General features: G+C 41.2%; 1 protein-coding gene across 3 annotated transcripts in view; it reads left to right on the top strand.

Annotated features, from left to right (window-relative positions):
- Positions 1–22,235, top strand: part of SMARCAL1 (SWI/SNF related, matrix associated, actin dependent regulator of chromatin, subfamily a like 1) — a 128,808-nt gene that overhangs the window by 24,641 nt on the left and 81,932 nt on the right. For all 3 annotated transcript variants that reach the window (XM_033946643.1, XM_033946646.1, XM_033946644.1), the window contains 3 exons: positions 1,655–1,838; positions 6,440–6,590; positions 8,600–8,758. In XM_033946643.1, the coding sequence (XP_033802534.1) occupies positions 1,655–1,838; positions 6,440–6,590; positions 8,600–8,758 (494 nt within the window). The remainder of the gene's footprint in view (positions 1–1,654; positions 1,839–6,439; positions 6,591–8,599; positions 8,759–22,235) is intronic.

Here is a 22,235-nt window from a genome sequence, read left to right on the forward strand (position 1 = left end):
CCAGAACAACCAGCAAATATGGATCCAATTGACAACCCTAAAGTAGAGAATGACATGGTGGCTGTTACCCAGGGCTAGCTGTGGGTAACTCTCTGAAACGGTGGAAGAAAAAAAGTCGCCGCAGGTAAGGGGACAAGGCCAACTGCCCCGTGGAGCGGTGAATGGCCTTGTCCCCGCAGTTAAGGGAGGGAACGCGCACAGTCACTGATCGGGCAGTTCAGCAGCCCCCCTCCCTCCTTCCTAATGATCGCCACCGTCCGGGCATCTCCCTCCCTCCTTTCCCCTCCCTTCTCTGAACAAGCAGCTGGAGCCTTGAAGTCACATGCGGCTGCTAGAAAGTTCTCCTCTGACGCAGCTTCTGTTTCCAGTTGCGTCAGAGGATAACTTTCCGGCAGCCACACGGGAATTCAAGGCTCTGGCTGCTTGTTCAGAGAAAATAAAAAATCGCCAGCAAAGGTAAGGGAAAGAGAGGGAGATGCTCGGACCACGGCGTGCAGGGGGGAGGGAGGGGGCTGCTGGACAGTGTGAAGGGTGATGAAGGGGGTGGAGAGGAACAGATGCTGAAGGGAAATGGGGAAGAGAGAGTGGGGAGAAGACGCTGAAAGGAAAGGGGGAAGAGAAAGAGGGGAGAAGATGCTGAAGGGAACTGGATGGAAGGAGAGGATAAAGAAAAAAAAAAGGCACATGCTGGACTGGGGAAACAGACACCAGATCTGAGGGCAGGAAAGGAGGAGAGAGATGCTAAAAACCACCTGAGGGAAGGAAGGAAAGAAGATTATGGGGGGAGCGGAGGGAAGAAGATGGGTGTCAGACCAATGGGGGGGGGGGGGGTTGGAGGGAGAGACACAGTAACAGAGCATATGGAAGAGGCAGAGAGAAGGCAGACAGTGGGTGGAAGGAATTGAATGAGGAGAAGTTGAGGAAAGCAGAAACCAGACAACAAAGGTAGAAAAAAAATTCTATTTTCTTTTTTTTTTCTTTAGGATAAAGTAGTATATTAGTTGAGTTGATAAATAATTATAAACAAAGCCCTGCCAGCTGAAGATCTCTTTCTCTAGTTCGACGGCCAGAACTTTGATTTATAAAATGACAATTGTACAGAATATTGTTTCTTTTTATACTTTACTAAACTAAGTTCAGTATAAAACTATTCGAGGCTTGTGTGGATGGTTTGCAGGGACGGGGACCAAGCTCGCGGAGATGGGATGGGGCGGAAACGTGGACAAATTGTTTCCCCTTGTCATTCTCTACCCTGAAACATGTATGCTGCAATATCAGTGGCTATCTAGTTATATGCTATTTAGCCAGCTTGAAGCCATTCCTGGCCAGCCAAATTTGTCTGAATATTGGCTGGCCTGTTAACAGAATTGCTGCCATTAAGGACCACAGTGTGCACTTTTAGCCATGCGAATGGTGGCCACTTATCAAACAACTCTTTCGCCTGGATAAAAGTTGTGCTTAAAAAGCTTATAGGTAAGAAAGTTGTGATGGAGTAGAAGGAGCAAGAGTTACTTGTGATAGAGAGGATGCACTTGTGGCCTCTAACTAATAAAGAACTGCAGCTTTTAGAAATGGCTTTTTTTTTATTGTTCCCTGGTAGTTCTTTCCAATTAAGCAATGTAGTCTTATAACGTTATCACTGCCTTTCTTTTAGGTGAAGCCCTGCGTAGTTTCCCATCCCTGCAAGTGGAACCGCTGCCCAAGGCTGTGGTTCAGACTTTTGCCTCCCAATTTGAAAAGACCTCGACAGATCCAGTTGATGTTCCAGAGGCCGAACTATCCAGGGTAGACTCCAAATTAGTGAACAGTCTGATGCCATTCCAAAGGGAAGGAGTGAAGTAGGTCCTGGTCTGTGTTCAAATACATCTTCTGTAGAGTTTCATCTTTTTTTCTGAAACGATTTACAATAATAAGTATATTTGTGTACGATTCTGGAGTCCGCACCTTCAAAAAGATATAAAAAGGATGGAGTCGGTCCAGAAAAAGGCTACTAAAATGGTGTCTGGTCTTTGTTATAAGGCGTATGGGGACAGACTTAAAGATCTCAATCTGTATATTTTGGAGGAAAGGTGGGAGAGGGGAGATATGATAGTCGTTTAAATACCTACGTAATGTAAATGCGCATGAGTCGAGTCTCTTTCATTTGAAAGGAAGCTCTGGAATGAGAGGGCAGAGGATGAAGTTAAGAGGTGATAGGCTCCGGAGTCATCTGAGGAAATACTTTTTTTACAGAAAGGGTGGTAGATGCGTGGAACAATTTCCCGGAAGAGGTGGTGGAGACAGAGACTGAGTCTGAATTCAAGAAAGCCTGGGATAGGCACGTGGGGTCTCTTAGAGAGAGGAAGAGATAACGGTTACAGAGGATGGGCAGACTGGATGGGCCATTTGGCCTTTATCTGCCATCGTGTTTCAGTTTCTAGGAAGCTCTTGGAGATAGTTTGTAATGAAAAGTGTTTTACTACTTAGGGGTTGATTCTATAGTTAGGTGCCTCTTAACTGCCTAACTTAATTGGCAAAATACCCTGAACAACCTCAATAGTTGGTTAAAAAAATTTTTTTTAAATAATTTTTTATTCATTTTTCATCTTACAACATATACATTATATATTAAACATTTGTCAATAAATACATCATTTGACATTCTATCATTATGATATTAGTAGATAAAATTTTATCCCATCCCACCTCCCTTTCATTCTTACATTCAATCAAATGTTTCACATCAATAATCTTTCCTAGTGAATTTTAATAAATTTAATGAGATATGGGGGCCATTAACAAAATATTGCAATGAGTAGATACCATTTTACATTATAAATACAATCTAAGGTAGAAGGGATGGAAGGGGGGAATTTGAATTTATTAAATGAAAAAAAATTGAATTGGGAAATAGGCGGCTAATGCCTAAGTGGGCATTTCTATGAGTGGAGCGTGAGTTAGGCGCCGCTAAGCGCGATTCTTCAAAAGTTTAGACACCTGAAATGTTGGCCTTTAAAACCTTGGCATACATTTCAGGCATCTAAAGTTTTTACATAGGCACCGCTAGCCGTGATTCTGTAAACGGTGCCTAAGTGTGATTGACACACGGTTGCTACCTTTTCTCAGCTGCTGTTTATAGAATCAGCCCCTTAGTGCAGCTTGGTAAAAAGACCCCTAAGGGCTTACCACGTGTCCCATGATTATGTTTGCATGGATGTGTGCTACCCATGTGTTAAAAGATTAAATGTATTTTTTAGCACTGGAGGTGGAGAGCAGACATGTCCTATGCTAATTGGTTAGTGCAGCTACATTGCCTGGCATGGTTAGGATGTGAGCCCTTAGGCCCGGATTCTATAAACGGTGCTGGTATCGGCGGCTGCCTAAAAATGTCAATCACGCATCAGTGCCATTGAAAGAAGGGAAACAGAAAGAAAGGAGGCATGAAGAGAGAAAAAAAGAAAGGGAGGCAGGGAGAGAGGAAGAAAAAGTTGGGGGAGGGAATGAGGTCTGGAGGAGAGGAAGCATACAGGAGGCAGAAAGAAGGGAAGAAATATTGGATGCACAGTCAGAAGAAAGTGCAACCAGAGACTCATGAAATCACCAGACAACAAAGGTAGGAAAAATGATTTTATTTTCAATTTAGTGATCAAAATGTGTCCGTTTTGAGACTTTATATCTGCTGTCTATATTTTGCACTATGGCCCCATTTTTCTAAACCGTATTAGCGGTTTCTAGTGCAGGGAGCCTATGAGAATCGAGAGCAGCGCGGGGCATTCAGTGCAGCTCCCTGCACTAAAAACTGCTATCGCAGTTTAGTTAAAAGGGAGGGGGTATATTTGTCTATTTTTGTATGGTTGTTACTGAGGTGACAGTGCATAGAGTCATCTGCCTTGACCTCTTTGAAAAAAAACCCGGAATATAAAAGAGATCTGGAACAACCTTACCCCCCCTCTTCGGAACTTGAGCTCTCTCCAAGTTTTCCGCAAACATCTGAAAACCTGGCTTTTCTCAAAAAATGTAAGTCTCCCTCCAACTTAGGAATCAAAGAAACTCTTATATCTTGGCATCCCAAGTCCTCTAAATTTTCTTCACACTTCTACCTCTAACCCTCTGTTGTAGTTCCTTCCTATTTCTCCTACTGTAAACCACGTCGAGCTCTACGAACGTGGAGATGATGCGGTATACAAACCTAAGGATTAGATTAGATTAGATTAGATTAGATTAGATTTTCTCTGCGTACAGTGTGTTTTGTGTTTATTTAAAATTTTATTGTTAGTAGATCATTTTGACTTGGTCATTTTCAAAGTAGCTCGCAAGCCCAAAAAGTGTGGCCACCCCTGCTGTAAACTGTCCATGTGTGTCAAATTAGGATAAAACTTGTACTGAATACCCTGTTCTATAAGGATAACTATGGCAAATTGTAACCAGTAAAAACTGTATATTATGTATATCAATAGACCCCTAGTATGTGCTAAGTTAGGATAAAATTTGCATCGTAAACTTCTACTGAATTATGTATGTTTACCCTGTAACCCGTTCTGAGCTCTTTGGGACAACGGGATTGCAAACAAATTAAAGAAATAAATACTTGGCATTATAGTCTATTGGTAGTACAGTGGTACCTCGGTTTACGAGTGCACTGGTTTGCAAGTTTGCAAGACGAGCAAAACATTTGCAAAATCGGTGCCTCGGAAACCGAGCGTGCCTCGATTTACGAGCGGCGCCCCCCCCCCCCCCTGCGATCCGGCACCCCCCCTTCTTACAGTCATCTGGGCACCGGCATGTCCTGTGTGTTGGTGCCGGTGCCTGAAGATCGGCCTCCTCTTCTGCTGGGCCTTGAGCATCTGCGCATGAGATTCTCGGAGATCTCGGAGAAAACGTGAACTCGCAGGCCTTGAGCATGCGCAGATGCTCAAGGCCCAGCAAGAAGAGGAGGCCGATCTTCGGGCACCGGTGCCCAGATGACAGTAAAAAGCGGCGGGAGGGGGGGGTGCCCAATCACGGGGGGGGAGGGTGCCGGATCGCAGGGGGGGCCTTCGGGGGAAGCAATTCCGGTTCTCGTGGGGGGGATGGGGGGAACGTATCAAAGCGAGTTTCCATTATTTCCTATGGGGAAACTCGCTTTGATAAACTCGCATTTTGGATTACGAGCATGCTCCTGGAACGGATTATGCTCATAATCCAAGGTACCACTGTACTTGGCACTAAATTGTAGTTGTATAACTAAGTGCCTTTAGTTGGAATTCGACAAATTGAGTGTGCAAAATCCATAGCTTGCAGCTGCGAGGGGGGAAGGGCGTGGACAAGTCGGGTGTGTGTCTTGCACTTGGCATGCAGGTTATAGGATGCTATCAGTTATCCGCTTAACTAAGAGGCATGAGCATTTACATCAGCCATTGAGCTTGGCAATAACACTTGTAATTGGTCATACAGAATTTGAGCTTATCGTAAGTGGGAAGAGAGCTATTGCTTGCATAGTCACCAGAGACAAGTATTTCCAGATCTTAACAAGTCTGCCAGCATTGACATTCTGGCAGAAACCTTAAGGACTTAGGGCCTGTTTTACAAAGCCGCGCAGCAACAGCCCCGAAGCCCTTTAAATCTCTATGGGCTCCAGGGCCGTTACCACATAGCAGCCGCTATCGCAGCTTTGTAAAACAGGCCCTTAATGTTGTGGGCTGGTTTCGCTTGGGAAAACTTTTCTGTGTGCTCTTTCTTGTATCTGTTTGGCTACTGTTCGTGGAAATATTAAGCAGCTTAATGGGAGATCAGACCAGGGTCATTGAACTATTGATCAGTGGTACTGCAGTGCCTTTTTAATCCAGATGAATATTCAGTTTACAGATGTATTTGGATATTCAGGCCTAGACCTCATTCAAAGTCAAAGTGAATTTAGATTCTGAGCCCACAAGGACAGAAAAAAGTACATGCATATAGAATATATGTAAACTGCCTTGAAACACCCACAGAAAAGGCCTCATTCTCCTTACCTCAGTGGTCTCAAACTCAAACCTTTTGCAGGGCCACATTTTGGATTTGTAGGTATTTAGAAGGTAGCAGAAAAAATAGTTAATATCTTATTAAAGAAATGACAATTTTGCATGAGGTAAAACTCTTTATAGCTTATAAATCTTTCCTTTAGGCTAAGTCTTAATAATAATATTGTCATTTATAGCTAAAGAGACATATGATCAAGAAACTGTTTTATTTTACTTTTGTGATTATGATAAACATACCGAGGGCCTCAAAATAGTACCTGGCGGGCTGCATGTGGCCCCTGGGCCGCGAGTTTGAGACTACTGCCTTACATCATTCAAAGTCATTTTCTCATTTTCAAATTTCTCAAAGACATTTACTGACATATAGTCCTCCATGCTGTGATAAGTTTGAACATTTAATGCCCTAATCAGATTTTTTACATCTAGAAAACAATGAAAACCTTCAGTTTCATCCCTTTCAGCTTTGCTGTGTCCAGGGAAGGTCGCCTGCTTCTCGCTGATGACATGGGCCTGGGAAAGACCATTCAAGCAATCTGCATCGCCGCATATTACCGCAAGGAGTGGCCGTTGTTGGTTGTGGCTCCATCGTCTGTGAGATTTAGCTGGGCAGAGGTACAGGATACAGTTTTATTAATTTTTCAGAGTGGTTTGGTGGTAGAACAGAACACGCTGCTCCAGTCATCATTAACCCATTACTAACTTGGCAAGTCCTGGCAAATGTAGACTCCTGATATATGGATTTTGCTTCTTTATTTTGGCCATGTTCCTCTGCAGCTGCTAATAAAAACACTGTGGAATCTGATTTTTCTTCTCATTGATGTTCTTTATGAGATCTTACAGCAGGGCTCTGAATTTCTTCCTTAGTCTGATTTGTTAGCATTCCTGAGAGAATTGGATGCTCTTTCTTCAGGATAAAGAGTGAGATGCAGTGAGAAAAACTTTCCTAGTGAGAGATCTGTGAGGGAGGAGTGTTGTGCTCTATGTTCAGGGCCAAATGTGAGATCTGATGAGAAAGTTTCTCCCTGAGGGTCCTTGAGAGAGCTCTTTGGGTTCACTCCCAGTGGTGTGCCGTTGTTTGCCCTCAGATCTTCCCTATGCATGGACTTCTTTCTCTGATCTGTCCCCTTTGTTCTTCACTGTGAACAGCCCTGTGAAATGACTTCATTTAAAATCAATCTACATTAACAATTTCAGCGCCCATGTTGAAACTATTAGGTCGTTGGGTGGCATACTAACACTGACGCTAACTTCCTTTAGCATAGGCTTTTTGAGTAGCCAGGTCTTGAGCATCAGCCCATCAATTCATAGGGCTGGATTCACAAAGCAAACCGATCAGTTTGCAACCCCCCCCCTTACAACCAGATTTCCCTCCGGCCTGATTCACCTACCTCTTCTGCGATTCGCATCCAATCCGTGCATGCAAAAGAGGGGAAATGCATGCAAAGTAGACAGGGACGCGATTCACCAAAGAAATTTTGTGCTGGCCGATCAACACAAGAAGCAACTGCTGGGGACCAGTCGAAGACTTCTTTCCGACTCTTCTGCTCTATTGAAGCCCTGCTCTCTGCCCTGTCAGCCCAGATCTCCTGCAGCCCTGATCTGCCTGCCCCGAACGCCTCCCCCATCTGCCTGCCCCAAACGTCTCCTGCTGCCCCGACTCGCCCGCTGTTCCCCATTCAACTGCCCAGTGGAGTTCTCTTGTGTGGAATGTCCCGACTCTCCTGCCTGCCCCGGATCTCCTGCCTGCCCCAACTCTCCCACCCTTCCCTGCAGTGCTAGCCCATGGTTTTAACCCGCAGGCTTAAGCGGGTTAAAACCAGCTAGTTTAAAGAAGACGGCATCTTCCTGCAGGGGCTGCTCGGAGTGGTCGCCTTCAGCACACTGATGTGTGAGTTGCTGCTCCACCGTCTCTCTTTCCCTCCTCGACCTATAGAAAGCCAGGGCAAGGAAGGAAAGAGATGACGGAGCAGCTACTTACACATCAGCGTGCTGTAAACTCAGCAGATCAGAAAAAATAACCCACTCTTTCCTCTCCCCTCTTCCCCCCCTAATTTGCACCAAAGCAGACAGTGGAAAAACTGCCCTCTCAAAGCCAAAGATTGGAACCCATGGACATTTGACCAACAGAACTCTCCAGAGTTTCTAAGGCATTGCTTGCCTCCCTTGCTTTCACCTGAGGTATTAATAGAAGTCAGTCTACTGTTTCAAGAGCAATTAAAAAAAGAAAAAAAACAAATCTTTGCCAGCCTGGGGGTCCAGCACATGTGCTGGGATTGCTATAGAGCGATCCAGGCAGGCAGATGGGGGCGTTCCTCCCATCGCCCCCATCTGCATATTATAGTTTGGGGAATTCATCGGACCAGCCCGGATCGGGCCCGATTGGACGGGTTCGTGAATCTAGCCCATAGTCTACTGATTGCAAATTAGTAACAATTAGCTCTAACACTGAATTTAGCCAATTAGCAGCTAATTATTAAATTGCTATGTACATAACTGACCTGTTACATTACTAGTTTTAGAATTCTAACATGAATTATGTGAATGCATGTTACCTCTTTATGGTGAAAGTTTTTTTGCTATGAAAGAACGAAATTAAAGTTGTATGTGGTTCTCATTCTCAGGCTATTCACAGGTGGCTGCCATCTATAGACCCTGATGGTATCAGCGTTATAGTGACCGGCAAAGATAACTTGTCGGCAAGCTTGGTAAACATAATCAGCTTTGACCTCCTCTGCAAAATGGACAAACAGATGATTGCGTCTTTCAAAGTCGTCATTATAGTGAGTAATCCTGAGCACAGAGTTCTTTCTCAGCACATTAGCTATAATTTAGTGCCGGACCGCCCAAGAGCTTAAGCAGGGTCACTGTGAAATGAACTTTGCATCTGTTGCAATCAGATCTTCTCCACCACCACATCTGCTCAATGTACATGCACATAACACCAGAATGAATGGAAATGATTATCCATTGGTGCTATACAGGGGGTAGGGGTGGCATGTGGAAATAATTGGCTGTATGCCATGTAAAAAGTAGAAAGTTTAGGTAAAATTTGGGAAAGACTAACGCTTCCAAAAGTAAAGCCAAGTCAAATGTTTCTAAAATCTAAGAAGCCAAGAGAGTCATTTACTCGTTATAGCCCCTCCCAGTGGTCATAATGAAACTTACAGCTTTCTAAGGAGCCAAGCTCAGGTAAACATTGGGAGGGCTATTTTCAAAGGGATAATAATAGTAACAGTTTATATACCGCAGGACCGTGAAGTTCTATGCGGTTTACGGTGATTAAAGGTGCTAACAGATTTTATGTGGAATAAAAATAGTTCAGTTAGTGAATAACAGTTCTAATGATCATTTGTTGAGGACTAAGATTTTATAGGTCAGTTACCTAAGTACTTCAGGAACAGATGTGTTTTTAGGCGTTTCCTGAATTCCCTATAAGTAGTGGGCACGAGCAGTTGTTCCAGGTCTTTACCCCATAATGCTACTTGATGTGAGAAAAGATGTTGGTGATGACTTTTAAATTTACAACCTCTAACCGGTGGAGAAACAAAGTTCGGATATAAGCTTCTCCTATGTCTATTGGTTGTGAAGGAGAAAAGGTCTGTTATATATTTAGAGGCTAAGCCGTAAAGTACCTTGAAGCAAAAACAACCAAACTTGAATTTCACCCGTGCCTCCATCGTCAGCCAGTGTAGAAGTCAATAAGCTAACTGCAGAGTTTAAAACTTCTCCACTGCTGAGCAGTTAAATATGCTTGCCCAGTTTTTCTAACCATTCCAAAAGTTGGTGTTAGGTTTGAGTCTGGGGCATTATAAGTGTGTAACTTTTTGAATATACTCCAGCTGTTTGCCTCAACTGATCCCATTTGCAAGTAAAGCAGGGTCAAAGCTCACAAGTAAATTTTCTAGCAAGGCTAATGGAAATTTGGCTCTGAAGGGATTATGACAGACTAAACCACTTACCATGGCTTTCCTAGGAGTTAAAAGAGAGACATTAATTAAAAGGCCTACAATCCCACCACATGCCCAGGATGTCGTTGTTGTTTGGAAGCAGTTCTGAGTGCTCCTGATTCATATTTTTTACTGTTCCTCTGGCATGGCGTTTTCTGACTAACACAGAGAGTCGATCTATTTCTGAACAGTGGCAGCTCTTAGTGCTGTGTGAAAGGGGCAAGGCCTGGGCTTTGCTTGAGGGTGTGGCGCAGTGGTCAGAGCTATAACCTCAACACCCTGAGGTTGTGGGTTCAAACCCCGCCCTGCTCCTTGTGACCCTGGGCAAGTCACTTAATCTTCCACTGCTCCAGTACCTGTATGTAAACCGCTTTGAGTGTGGTTGTAAAACTACAAAAAGGCGATATACAAGTCCCAATCCCTATCCCTATAAGCTGAGATCGTGACCAGCGTTGGCAGGCTCTAGGAACAGTCGAGCGCTGTTGAATCACAGGCTGCAGCACAGATGGTACTGTAGGAGGACTGAAGTGTTTTGGTGATTATGCGGCTTAGACAGCATTCACATGATGTAAAAGATAAGAAGATAGCAACAGACTACAAACAAGTGGAGAGTTCAAGTTGGGTGATGTTGTTATCTGTATTCTTCAGCTTCTATCCATACCATCAAAAAGACTTCTAGTTTAGGTTTGATTACCGTATTTTCACTCATATTCCGCGCACCCGTGTAAAACGCGCACACGGGTATAGCGCGCGGGAAACTGTAATTTATGTAAATAAATTTTTATATACCGCGCACACCCGTATACCGCGCATGCCGCCCCGACTCTCCCATCGCCGCCCGACTCTCCTTTCGCCCGCCCCGACTCTCCTCTCCCCCTTGAAGTTCTGTCCCCACCCTGAAAGCCTGATGCCCCTCCCCCAACGTCCGTTTCACCCCCCCGCAGGACCGCTCGCACCCCCACCCCGAAGGACCGCTCGCACGCACCCCCATCCCGAAGAACCGCTCGCACCCCCACAGCCTTCCAACCCCCCCATCATGTAGAAGCTCCTACCGTTGTCCTGCTGCTTCCTCTGCCGGCGGTCCCGGCCCTTCTGTGAGCCCTGCGTCTGCGCTGCTTCCTCTTCCGGCGGTCCCGCCCTTTCTCTGACATCAGAGAAAGGGCGGGACCGCCGGAAGAGGAAGCAGCGCAAACGTAGGGCTCACAGAAGGGCCGGGTCCGCCAAGAGGAAGCAGCAGGACAACGGTAGGAGCTTCTACATGATGGGGGTGGGTCGGGAGGCTGTGGGGGTGCGAGCGGTCCTTCGGGGTGGGGGTGCGGGTGGGAGTGCATGCGAGCGGTCCTTCGGGGTGGGGGTGCGAGTGTGTGTGCGTGCGAGCGGTCCTTCGGGGTGGGGGTGCGAGCAGTCCTGCGGGGGGGTGAATTGGACGTCGAGGGGGGGGGGAACTATGTAAAAAAAATAGTTGTAAAACGCGCATGGTTATGCACGGTTTGTAAAATCATGTATAACGCGCGCGTTATATGCGTGAAAATACGGTAGAACGTGTATTTTTACCACTATTCTCTCTGTTTAAATCTTTATTGATTTTCTAAAGTTAACAAAAATTCAATACAGTATCTATACAAATAATAATAATCATATATGCATTTATAATCAATCAAAATCCCTACAACAACAAAAAAACCCCGCCCAACCAACATTTCGCAAGGGAATGAAACCATGACAGAAATATCCCCCTCCCACCCTCTCTCCCCCTGGGCATGTGCTTAATATACCAACAGGAACAAAGTAAAAACCAATTACAACGCATCCATAAAAGATATCAAAGGGCCCCAGATTAACTTAAATCTCTTAGTATGACCCAGTATATCCACCTTCATTTTTTCAAATCTATAAATTAAACATAAATTTGCCCACCAAAACTTAAAGTTAAGGCGATCCCAGTTCTTCCAGTTGAGCGTAACCATTTGTATGGCTACCCCGGTCATGATAAGGAAAAGCCGCCCTCTATATATGTCCAATGAGGGCTTCAGATATAATATCGTCCCACTATTAAGCAATACTGACACACAGGGCTTAATTTGTAGGCAAAAAAAGTCAGAACTGTGGAGCTGGGGAGGGGGCTGGTGGGCAGCAACACCAGGAAAAGAGGGACTGAATTAGGATTGCCTGAGTCAATAAGTCAACCTTCCTCTCTAGCCCACTTTTTTGAGTCTTTTTGTGTGAGAACACAAAAATAGAACACCAGAAAGAAGAACCACAGAAAGTATTTGGTAAAGTATAAATGCATTTTCTTCCTGGCCAGAAAGGGTGTCCAGTTTGCGCAAAAATGGCAAGTTAGGCACACTTAGTTCAGTGTATTCATTAGTTTTATAGTTAGTATAAACTTTTCAGTCCCTCCTGCCTGTCGGCTCATTAGTTTGAGCAAGGACAGTTCACAGCCTATCAGATACTTTCTCTGCCTTTTCCAGTCTCCACCCCTAATTACTTCTCCCATCACCCTTATTCCCTAGACCAGGGGTGCCCAAATGGTCAATCGCAAAGGCAACGCGAGTTGATTGCGTTGTCTTTGTGATCTTTTTCTTCCTGCCTCCCTGAGCCAGGCCAGGCGCGTACAAGCGCCGGACCCACAAGACTTCACCTCCGATGTCAATTCTGATGTCGGAGAGAAAGTTCTGGGCCAGCCAGTCGCTGCCTGGCTGGCCTGGAACTTCCTCTCTGACGTCTGAATTGACGTCAGAGGTGAAGGCTTGTGAGCCCGGCGCTTGTATGCGCCAGGTCTGGCTCGGGAAAGCAGGGAGAAATTGGCGTGGTGGCAGGAAGAGAGAAAGAATCGGGGAAGTGGCGAAATCGGCATGATGGCTTGGGAGGGGGGGCAGGGGGAGAGAGAAAGAAAGAGAGACAGAAAGAAAAGGGGAGGGGGCAGAAAGAAAGAAAGAAATATTGGATTTACAGAAGGAAGTGCAACTAGAGACTCATGAAATCACCAGACGAAAAGGTAGGAAAAATGGTTTTAGTTTCAATTTAGTGATCAAAATGTGTCCGTTTTGAGAGTTTATATCTGCTGTCTATATTTTGCACTATGGCCCCCTTTTACTAAACTAAGCGCAGGGAGCCTATGAGCGTCGGGAGCTGCAAGGGGCATTCGCGGTTTAGTAAAAGGGGAAGGGGGTATATTTGTCTCTTTTGTAAATTTATTATTATTTTTTATTTATTTTTTTATTAATCTTTTTTTTTTTTATAGTATCTTTATTCATTTTTTTTTTGTGTTACAACAAGTGTTACAAATTAACTTAAAAGAAACTTAAATACACACTTGACTAACTCATATATTAATATCAAGTTTAACATTAATATAATAATCCCCTGTCCCACCCTCCTTCCCAACCAATAATACATAAATCAATTTTATTATACATTCTTTAAATATAAAATTAGTATGTAATAATCAAAATTGAAAAACCCACCCCATTTCCCTCTTTACAATTATCTTATCATGGGAAAAGTTCATTAGAGAAATCATGTTAACGGTCTTCTAAGTTTTATTTATGGGAAAAATTATCCTTCTTTACAAAAATCGGTTAATGGTCCCCATATTTTTTTAAATTTATTCATGTATCCTTTGTGTGTTGCAATAGTGAGTTCCATTTTGTATATGTGGCATACCGAATTCCACCAGAACATGTAATTCAATCTATCGTGTTGTTTCCAATTGGATGTAATTTGTTGTATTGCAATTCCAGTTAAAATAAATAAAAGTTTGTTATTACTAGATGAAATTTGGCTTTTTGCTCTCATGGTTGTTCCAAATAATATAGTATCATATGTCAAGGCTACCGGATTTTCTAACAATCTGTTAATTTGGGGCCAAATTGATTTCCAGAATGATAAGATAAATGGACAAAAGAATAAAAGATGATCTAATGTCCCAATTTCAATATGACAGTGCCAGCATCTATTAGATCTTGAACTATCTATTTTTTGTAAACGAGTAGGGGTCCAAAAAGCTCTATGAAGAAGAAAAAACCAAGTTTGTCTCATAGATGCTGACACCGTACATTTTAGCCTCCAAGACCAAAGTCGTGGCCATTGAGATGCACTAATTTGGTATTTTATCTCAATGCTCCAAATGTCTCTAAGACCATTTTTTGGTTTTTTATTTATATATCCGGATATTAATTTATACCACTGTGCGGCTTTGTGACCTATTGAGTCCATCTGGAAACATAAGAATTCCAAACTGTGATATTTAGCGAGATCTTTCCATTCAGGGAACCCTTTCTGAATAGATTGCTTCAATTGCAACCATTTAAAATATTGTGTTTTATTGAGACCAAATTTTTGTTGCAATTGTGAAAACTCCAGCAATTTATCATTTTTAATTACATCATCCAGAGTGCGAATGCCTGCTATCATCCAATGTTTCCAGATGACTTTAAAACCGCCAATTTTGATCTTGGGGTTTAGCCATATAGTTTGGTTGGTTGATTTACTAATTGGAATTTGAGTAAGATTACTTATGTATTTTAGAGTTTTATAGGTATCCATAAATATTTTATGATCTTTGTATAACCTTGGCATTTTGATACTAATTACATGATTAAGACGTAATGGAAACATAAGCCTCCATTCTAGCCAAAACCAGTCTGGAATATTATCTGTGGGTTCTGGGAGGATCCAATACATACCATGACGTAAGATATAGGCTTGATGATACCTATAAAAGTTGGGAAAATTTACCCCTCCTTCCTTAATTGGTCTTTGTAATGACGCTAGAGCAATTCTTGGTTTTTTATTAAGCCATATAAATTTTGTCAAAGTCCTATTTATTTTTGTATAAAACGAATCTTGAAAGAAAACTGGTATCATCCCCATTTGGTAACATACTACCGGTAGAATCATCATTTTTACAGTTTGTACTCTTCCCCACCAAGATAAGTGCAAAGGATTCCATTGCTCACACATTTCTATTACTTTTTGTAATAAACATTTTTCATTAATTTTCATTGTTTCATCTACTGTTTTTGTTATCAAAATTCCAAGGTATTTAATATATTCTTCCTTCCAAACAAAAGGGAATGTATCAAATAAACCTTTTGTACAATGTATGTTTAGTGGAAGAATCTCTGATTTATTCCAATTAATTTTATATCCTGAAAAATTTCCAAATTTCTCAATCAATTCAAGTAGATGTGGAATGGTGGATTCTGGATTTTTCAGATATAGTAATAAATCATCTGCATAAGCAGATATCTTATATTCTTTATCTGAATGAGGTATACCCTGTATCTCCTTAGCTTGTTGGATGGCTAATATTAAGGGTTCTAAAACAATATCAAACAGCAAAGGGGATAAAGGACATCCTTGTCTAACTCCTCTCTGTAGATTAAATTTTTCTGAAAACGTATTATTAATATATAGTCTAGCAGAAGGGGAGCTATACATTGTTTGTATCATTTGTATAAATCCAGGACCTATACCAAACCATTCCATTGCTTGATACATAAAAGGCCATTCTACTCTATCAAAGGCCTTTTCTGCATCTAATGAAATTGCAAAAGTAGGTTCATTCATTTTCTTTGTTAAATATAACATATGGAATGTTAATCTGGTATTGTGAGATGAATGTCTTTGAGCAACGAATCCTGTTTGATGCATACCTATTATATGGGGGAGAGCTTTAGCTAATCTTAGCGCAAGTATTTTTGCTAATAATTTTCCATCTACATTTATTAAAGATATTGGTCTATAGTTTGATACCAAAGTGGGATCTTTATTGGACTTTGGCAAAACAATAGTCAAAGATTCTGCTATAGTGCCTTTAATACAACCTTTATTGAGTTGATATTGATAAAGATTTAATAAATAGGGTAATAAAAAGTTTTGAAATGTTTTATAAAATTCCACTGTATATCCATCACCACCTGGAGCGGATCCAACTCTAAGGGACTTCAAAGCTGTTCCTAATTCTTTTAGTGATATTGGTTTTTCCAAACTTCGTTTTATATGTTCAGGAATTTTTGGACCCTCTAACATTTTTAAAAATTCAAAACCATCTTTTTCTTTATTTAGATAATTTTCGGAAGAATAAAGAGATTTATAGAATTTTAAGAATTGTTTTAAAATAGGTTCAATTTGTGTATATGTATTTCCATTTTCATCTTTTATTGCTATTAATTTTGTTTTTCTTTTTTTCGCTTTAAGATAGTTTGCCAATATTCTTCCTGATTTGTTTGAATTACCATAGTACAATGTTTGTTGAGAAAATAAATCTTTCCTAATCATCTTAGATGAGATCTCATTATATTTACCTTTTAATTTTAATAATTCTTGTTGAATAGAATATTCCCATTTTTCTATAAGTTTTGATTCTAAATTTTTAATCTCTTTTTCTAAGATTAAAAATTGTTTTTTAATTTGTTTTTTTAGAAAAGCCGAATAAGAGATTATTTGTCCTCTAATTGTTGCCTTAAAAGCATCCCATAAAGTTTCTCTGTTAATATCATCATTATCATTTATTTGAAAAAATTCTTTCATTTTTGTTAGAAGATTTTCACAAAAATTTTGGTCAACCAACATTGTATTATCTATTTTCCAAATTGGTCTGTTATTATTTTGATCTGTAGTTTTAATTTTGATCCACACTCCACCATGGTCAGATAGAATAATTGGATCAATGGCTGCTTGTGTCACTTGATGTGCAAGATGATTTGAAGTAAAGATATAGTCTATTCTTGAAAAAGAATTGTGAACATGAGAACAGAAAGAAAATTCCCGACCATCAAAATGAAGTATTCTCCATATATCTATTAAATCACAAGATTGAATCAAATTATCTAGTCCCATAGATTTCATAACTCTACTTGGGTTTTTATCTAATAAAGGATCCATTACAGCATTGAAGTCCCCTGCTACTATAAGATTTGAAGTAGCCAGTGGTATGATCAGTTGTTGAAGAGTTTTAAAGAATTCATTTTGGTTCGAATTAGGGGCGTATATATTGATTAACGTCATGGTAGTATTTCCCATATTCATTTCCACCATTATCCATCTTCCATGAATATCTGAAGCTTTTAGTTTAAATGAAGCAGAGCATTTTTTATTAATTAAAATAGCAACACCTGCCTTTTTCCCTATAGCTGGTGAGAAAAAACACTGTTTGACCCAGCCTCCTTCTAGCTTTTTAGATTCTATATGTGAGAGGTGGGTCTCTTGTATAAGGCATATATCTGCATCTTGCCTTTTTAAAAATGATAGTGCTTTTTTCCTTTTTATCATATGATTTAGACCGTTAACATTTAAAGATATAATTTTAATATCCATTTATTTTTAAATTTTCAGGTATTAAATTATGTATATTTTCCCAATGTTTTAAATATTTCATTTCTCTTTTTTCCTTTATTCCCATGATTTCCTTATATATTTCCCTTTTATTCCCTCCCATCCCTCTTATCCCTCCCTTCCCCCCCTTATTAATTACGAAAACTTGGATACGCAGGTTGAGGTTAGATTTAGATAACTCCCACAAGCTATTAATAATTATCTAAAGTACTACCATTTTTTTTTCCTATTTTTGTATATTTTCTTTTATTTTATTATTAATTATAAAAATAAGTAAAAAGTTTTTCATTCTTATGTATTGAAAGATTATTTTCTGTATTTGTATGTCTTTAAATCCATAAGAATGATTATATTAAATCAATTATATCTAAGAACATTTCAATTACTATTCATTTCTTTTCAGGTGGTATATTATTTTTACTTTAAAAAGCTTTCCAATTTAGCCTCTTTCCTCAGAACTGTAACAAGAGTCTTCAGCACAGGAATCCCCTCATCTCTTATATTCATTATTTTCTTATGATTCACGAGAGAGTTGTCAATTAAGAGAAGCTAACACTCCCATCAGTGTTCTTGTAAGTTCTGTCTCAATAGCATACTCTCTAGACATCTATGATTTTAAAGTATCTGAGGCCTGTGCAGACGAGAGTGAAGTCCTGTGCTAAAAACTCTCCTTTTATCTCCCATAGAGGATTTCCAGGTTGAACTATTGTGGATACTAAATTCAACTTAATAAATAAAAGAACATAAAATTTGAGATATATATAACCGGAAATACAACAAACCAATCACTTCATCTTTTTTTTTTTTTTTATAATCTTCTTTGTGATTGAAGGATGATTCTCTTTCTCACTATTACTCCGCTTTCAAAATTTCACATTCAATCAGTACATTTTTAAGTTTGTTGAAGAAACTTTCTTCGTCATCATTTGAGTTCGGAGATGTGTTTCAAATCATTTACGTTCCTGCCATTAAGTTTATTCTATTTATTCTGAGTAGAATTCTAGAATTTTTGTATTTTTCAGTTTTCTTGTTTTCCATGGAGAATGTTGCAAGTTGTTTAAGTCTTTAATTCGATCCTTGTGTGTTCTTTTTCCATTGCTTTCCGTTTTGATCTATCTTTAATCGTCAATAGTCTTTAGTATGAACCCATTAATTGTTCTTTAGATTGTCATAGGTTGCTCCATTTGATTTATAAATTCCTGTAGTTTTTTTGGATCTGTAAAGTTTTGCGTTTTGTTAGCAACGGTAACCTTCATAATTGCCGGGTACAGGAGCCCAAATCTAGCTCCTAGAGATCTTAGTTGTGGTCTCATGTCTAAGAATTGTTTTCTTCTTGTTGCTGTTTCTTTTGCAAAGTCCGGGACAATGTATATTTTTGAATCTTGGCATTTAAGATTTTTGATTTCCTTGGCTATTTGGCATATTTCAATTGCTTGTTGGTGTCTTAAAAGTTTGAAAATTAAAGTTCTTGGACCTGTTTGAGTGTTATTTCTTTGTGTTGGAATCCTATGAGCTCTTTCAATTTCCAATTCCGTTTTAAATTTCAGTGGTAGTATTTTAGGTAGAAATTTTTCAAGAAATGCAATCGGATCATTCTTTTCCACTCCTTCAGGTAATCCGATTATTCTTAAATTATTCCGTCTTTCACGATTCCGGCTGTCTTCAAGATTTTTTTTTATCTCTGTTATTTCTTTCCATATGATTTTGCTGTGATTCATGTCTGTATTTAATTGTTCTGTAATATCTTCTAATGTTGAAATTCTATTCTCTGTAATGTCCACTCTTTTAGTTAGGATTGCAGCATCTTCCATTGCTTTTTGTAGTTTTTTGTTACTATCTAAGACAATTTCTTTTATTTGTCTTAGTTCTTCCATAACTTCCAGATTTTTTTCTGTTGGTAATGGGATTTTAGAGGGTGTACCTGGCTCAGGTTTCGACCTCTTATTGCTTCCTGATGTTCCAGCTCCCAATTCAGCTTTATTTTGTTTAGTTGAAGTCATATTTCAATATATATTTTAGTTTCTTTAAAATATTTGGTAGTAATTCTTTTTAATATATTTGCATATAAGGAGCTATTCGTTTATCCAACCATTCGTCCAAGCCACGCCCCTTTTTTTTTTTCAGTATTCTTAAAGCAACTGTAAGTTATTTGTCTTAGGCTCTATTGCGAACTCGTTGTTGGCATCCAGCCTGAAAAAATTTGCAGCCTTCTTTTCTAGCTCTCCTCTTACAAGCCCAATCGCAGCTTTTACCGAGGAGAGCAATATTCCATCCAATATATTTACTTTAATCTTTCAATGTGCATGTATATGTATTTCAGTGTCTCTCAACTGCCTCAATGTCACTTTTCTTCAGGTCAAAGAAATTACCAATCCTTTTATTTGTCCTTTCTCAGAGCCCAAAAACCTACAATCTCTTATATCTGAATCTCTTGAATTACAGCAGCAGAGATTGACATTTATATTGATCCTTCACAGTTTATTTTTGAAGTTAGCAGCAAGGAAATGATTAAAAAAAAAACCGTTGCCAAGTAGATTTCACTGCAGACCTCTCCTCATTTCCAGCAGAGGACAGCTATTTCAAAGCAGCCCATTTCCCTAATTTGACAGGCATCAGGCATTTCAAAAAAAAAAAAAAACCTTTATCCTTGTCACTAGGCAGCTCACCGGCAGACCCAGACTTTGTAAATTTTTTTTTTCCCGATCCAAGATGGCCGCGGTCGTGGTGCACCGAGCAACCGCCTGCAAATCCCACCTTCGGGAAATCTTTCCTCCTGCTCTACGCCAGAGAGCTTTGACCGTGCTAAAGAGGAGGGGAAGGAAAGCCTCCCTGGCCTCACGGCGTCCCGAACCAGCCCTCCCTGGCAACACTTAAAACTCAATCTTGCCGCTTCTGCCAGCGGGGACCCGATCTTGCCGCCTCTGTCAGCGGGGACCCGATCTTGCCGCCTCTGCCTGGAGGACCCGATCTTGCTGCCTCTGTCAGCGGGGTCCCAATCTTGCTGCCTCTGCCTGGGGGACCCGATTTTGCTGCCTCTGCCGCTGAGACGGATTCAGCCCTCCACACCTTGCTTCCCAGAAAACAAACGAAAACGGCACCTTTTTCTCCCGATTTTCCCCTTCAAATATCTCTCCAACCTAATCAAAGAGGCAAACTCCAATTTATTATACCATTAAGAACGTTTTTTTTTTTGTAGTTTTTCTGAAATTAAGCTTGTTTGTACGGAGCTCTTTCTTCACCCAACCGTCATCGTTCGCGTCCAAGCCACGTCCTTTCATTTTTTTTTTTTTTTTTTTTTTTTAATCTTTATTCCTTTTTATTTCTCTTAACAAGTGTACAATATTATTACAATTAATTCACATAACTCACTTGACATTCTTAAACAATATTATTATACATGTTTTAATTCCCCCCACCCACCTCCCAACCCTTCCCATATCAATAAAATAATCTATCCAAACATATACATACTTAGACATCCCTCTTCCATAATACAATTAATCATACATCCCTCCCCCCACCCTTTCTTCCTCAAACTCTTTTTTCATTTTATTATATACATTAATGCACAACAAATATATCTCATCATATTACATATATCCTCTAATATTTCATAACAACATATTTCCAATAATTTTACCCCCTTTCCTTTTCTATTCATACACAGTGTTCTCCCCAGCGCCTTTCAGCCGGGCGCCCCACCCGGCTAGATTAGGTGAGCGCCCGGCTGTCATCTTGGCTGCAAATTCGCCTCCGCCTGACTTTTTTTTTTTTTTTAAGCGCCAAAAAAAGGGTTTTCAGCTTTACTTTTTTAAACAATTTTCCTACTGCTGGTCGATTTTTACAGTCGCAGTTGGAGGCAGGGGCTGCAGGCTCATTATGACCCAGTGCACAAACAGGAAGAACCCCGACGTCGTGTTTACTTTTGTTCTGCAGCTTATCGCACAAGACGCTCCTGCACAAAGCGAAACCAATCGGAAAGAGGAGAGGCGGAAGCTTGCAGCTGCGTGCTTCAGTAACTGCTGCTGGCTAACGGAGGGAGAAGGTACCGAAGAGAAATGAAGTAGGTCCCAGAAATAGATTCGCTACAGGCTAAGGTGGGAGATAGGGCAGGGAGGAAAGCTTACAATTTGGTGTTCTTGTTTGCTTCGGGTCTTCCTCGCTGCCGGGTCCTGCCTACTTTCTGTTTCCATGAAGGCAGGACCCAGCAGCGAGGAAGGCCCGAAGCAAGGAAGAGCTCCAAGTTGTAAGCTTACCTCCGTTGCTGACCTATCTCCTGCCTTAGCCTGTAGCGAATCTGCCGACCGAGGCCGGGGGGGGGGGGGGAGGGAAGAGAAATGCTGTTACTGCTGCACCCAATTAGGGGGGAGAGAAATGCTGCTGCTGCACCCAATGGGGGGGGAGAGGAAGACCAGGGAAAGGAGAGGAGAGGAAAGAGATGCCAAGACCATAGGAGGGAGGGAAAAGAAAGGAGATACCAGACTATTGGGGGGGGAAAGGAGACAGATGCCAGACCAGGGGACAGGAAGGAAGGAGGGAGAGAAAGGAAGGAGTGGAGATTACAAGATAATGGAGGGGGTAGGGGAGAAGAGTGAAATGCCAGGGCATGGGGGAGGGGAGGGAAGGGAAACTAAGGAGACAAATGCCAGACCAGAGGGAAAGAAAAGAAAGGTGCCAGAGCAAGAAAGCAGAGGGAGACATAGGAGAGGAGAGAGATTCCAGGGCATGAGGGGAGGGATGGGAAGAGAAATGCTGCTGCAACATCCAATTGGGGAGGGGGGAGAGGAAGAGAAGTGCTGCTGCTGCACACAATTGGGGAGAGAGAGGGGAGAAGGAAGACCAGGGAAGGGAGAGGAGAGGAAAGATGCCAAGACCATAGGAGGGAGGGAAAGGAAAGGAGCTACCAGACCATGGAGGGGGGAGAGATGTCAGGACATATGTGGGGAGGGGGAGGAGACAGATGCCAGAC

The sequence above is a fragment of the Geotrypetes seraphini genome, chromosome 5 (assembly GCF_902459505.1).
Source record: "Geotrypetes seraphini chromosome 5, aGeoSer1.1, whole genome shotgun sequence".
Classification (NCBI taxonomy): domain Eukaryota; kingdom Metazoa; phylum Chordata; class Amphibia; order Gymnophiona; family Dermophiidae; genus Geotrypetes; species Geotrypetes seraphini.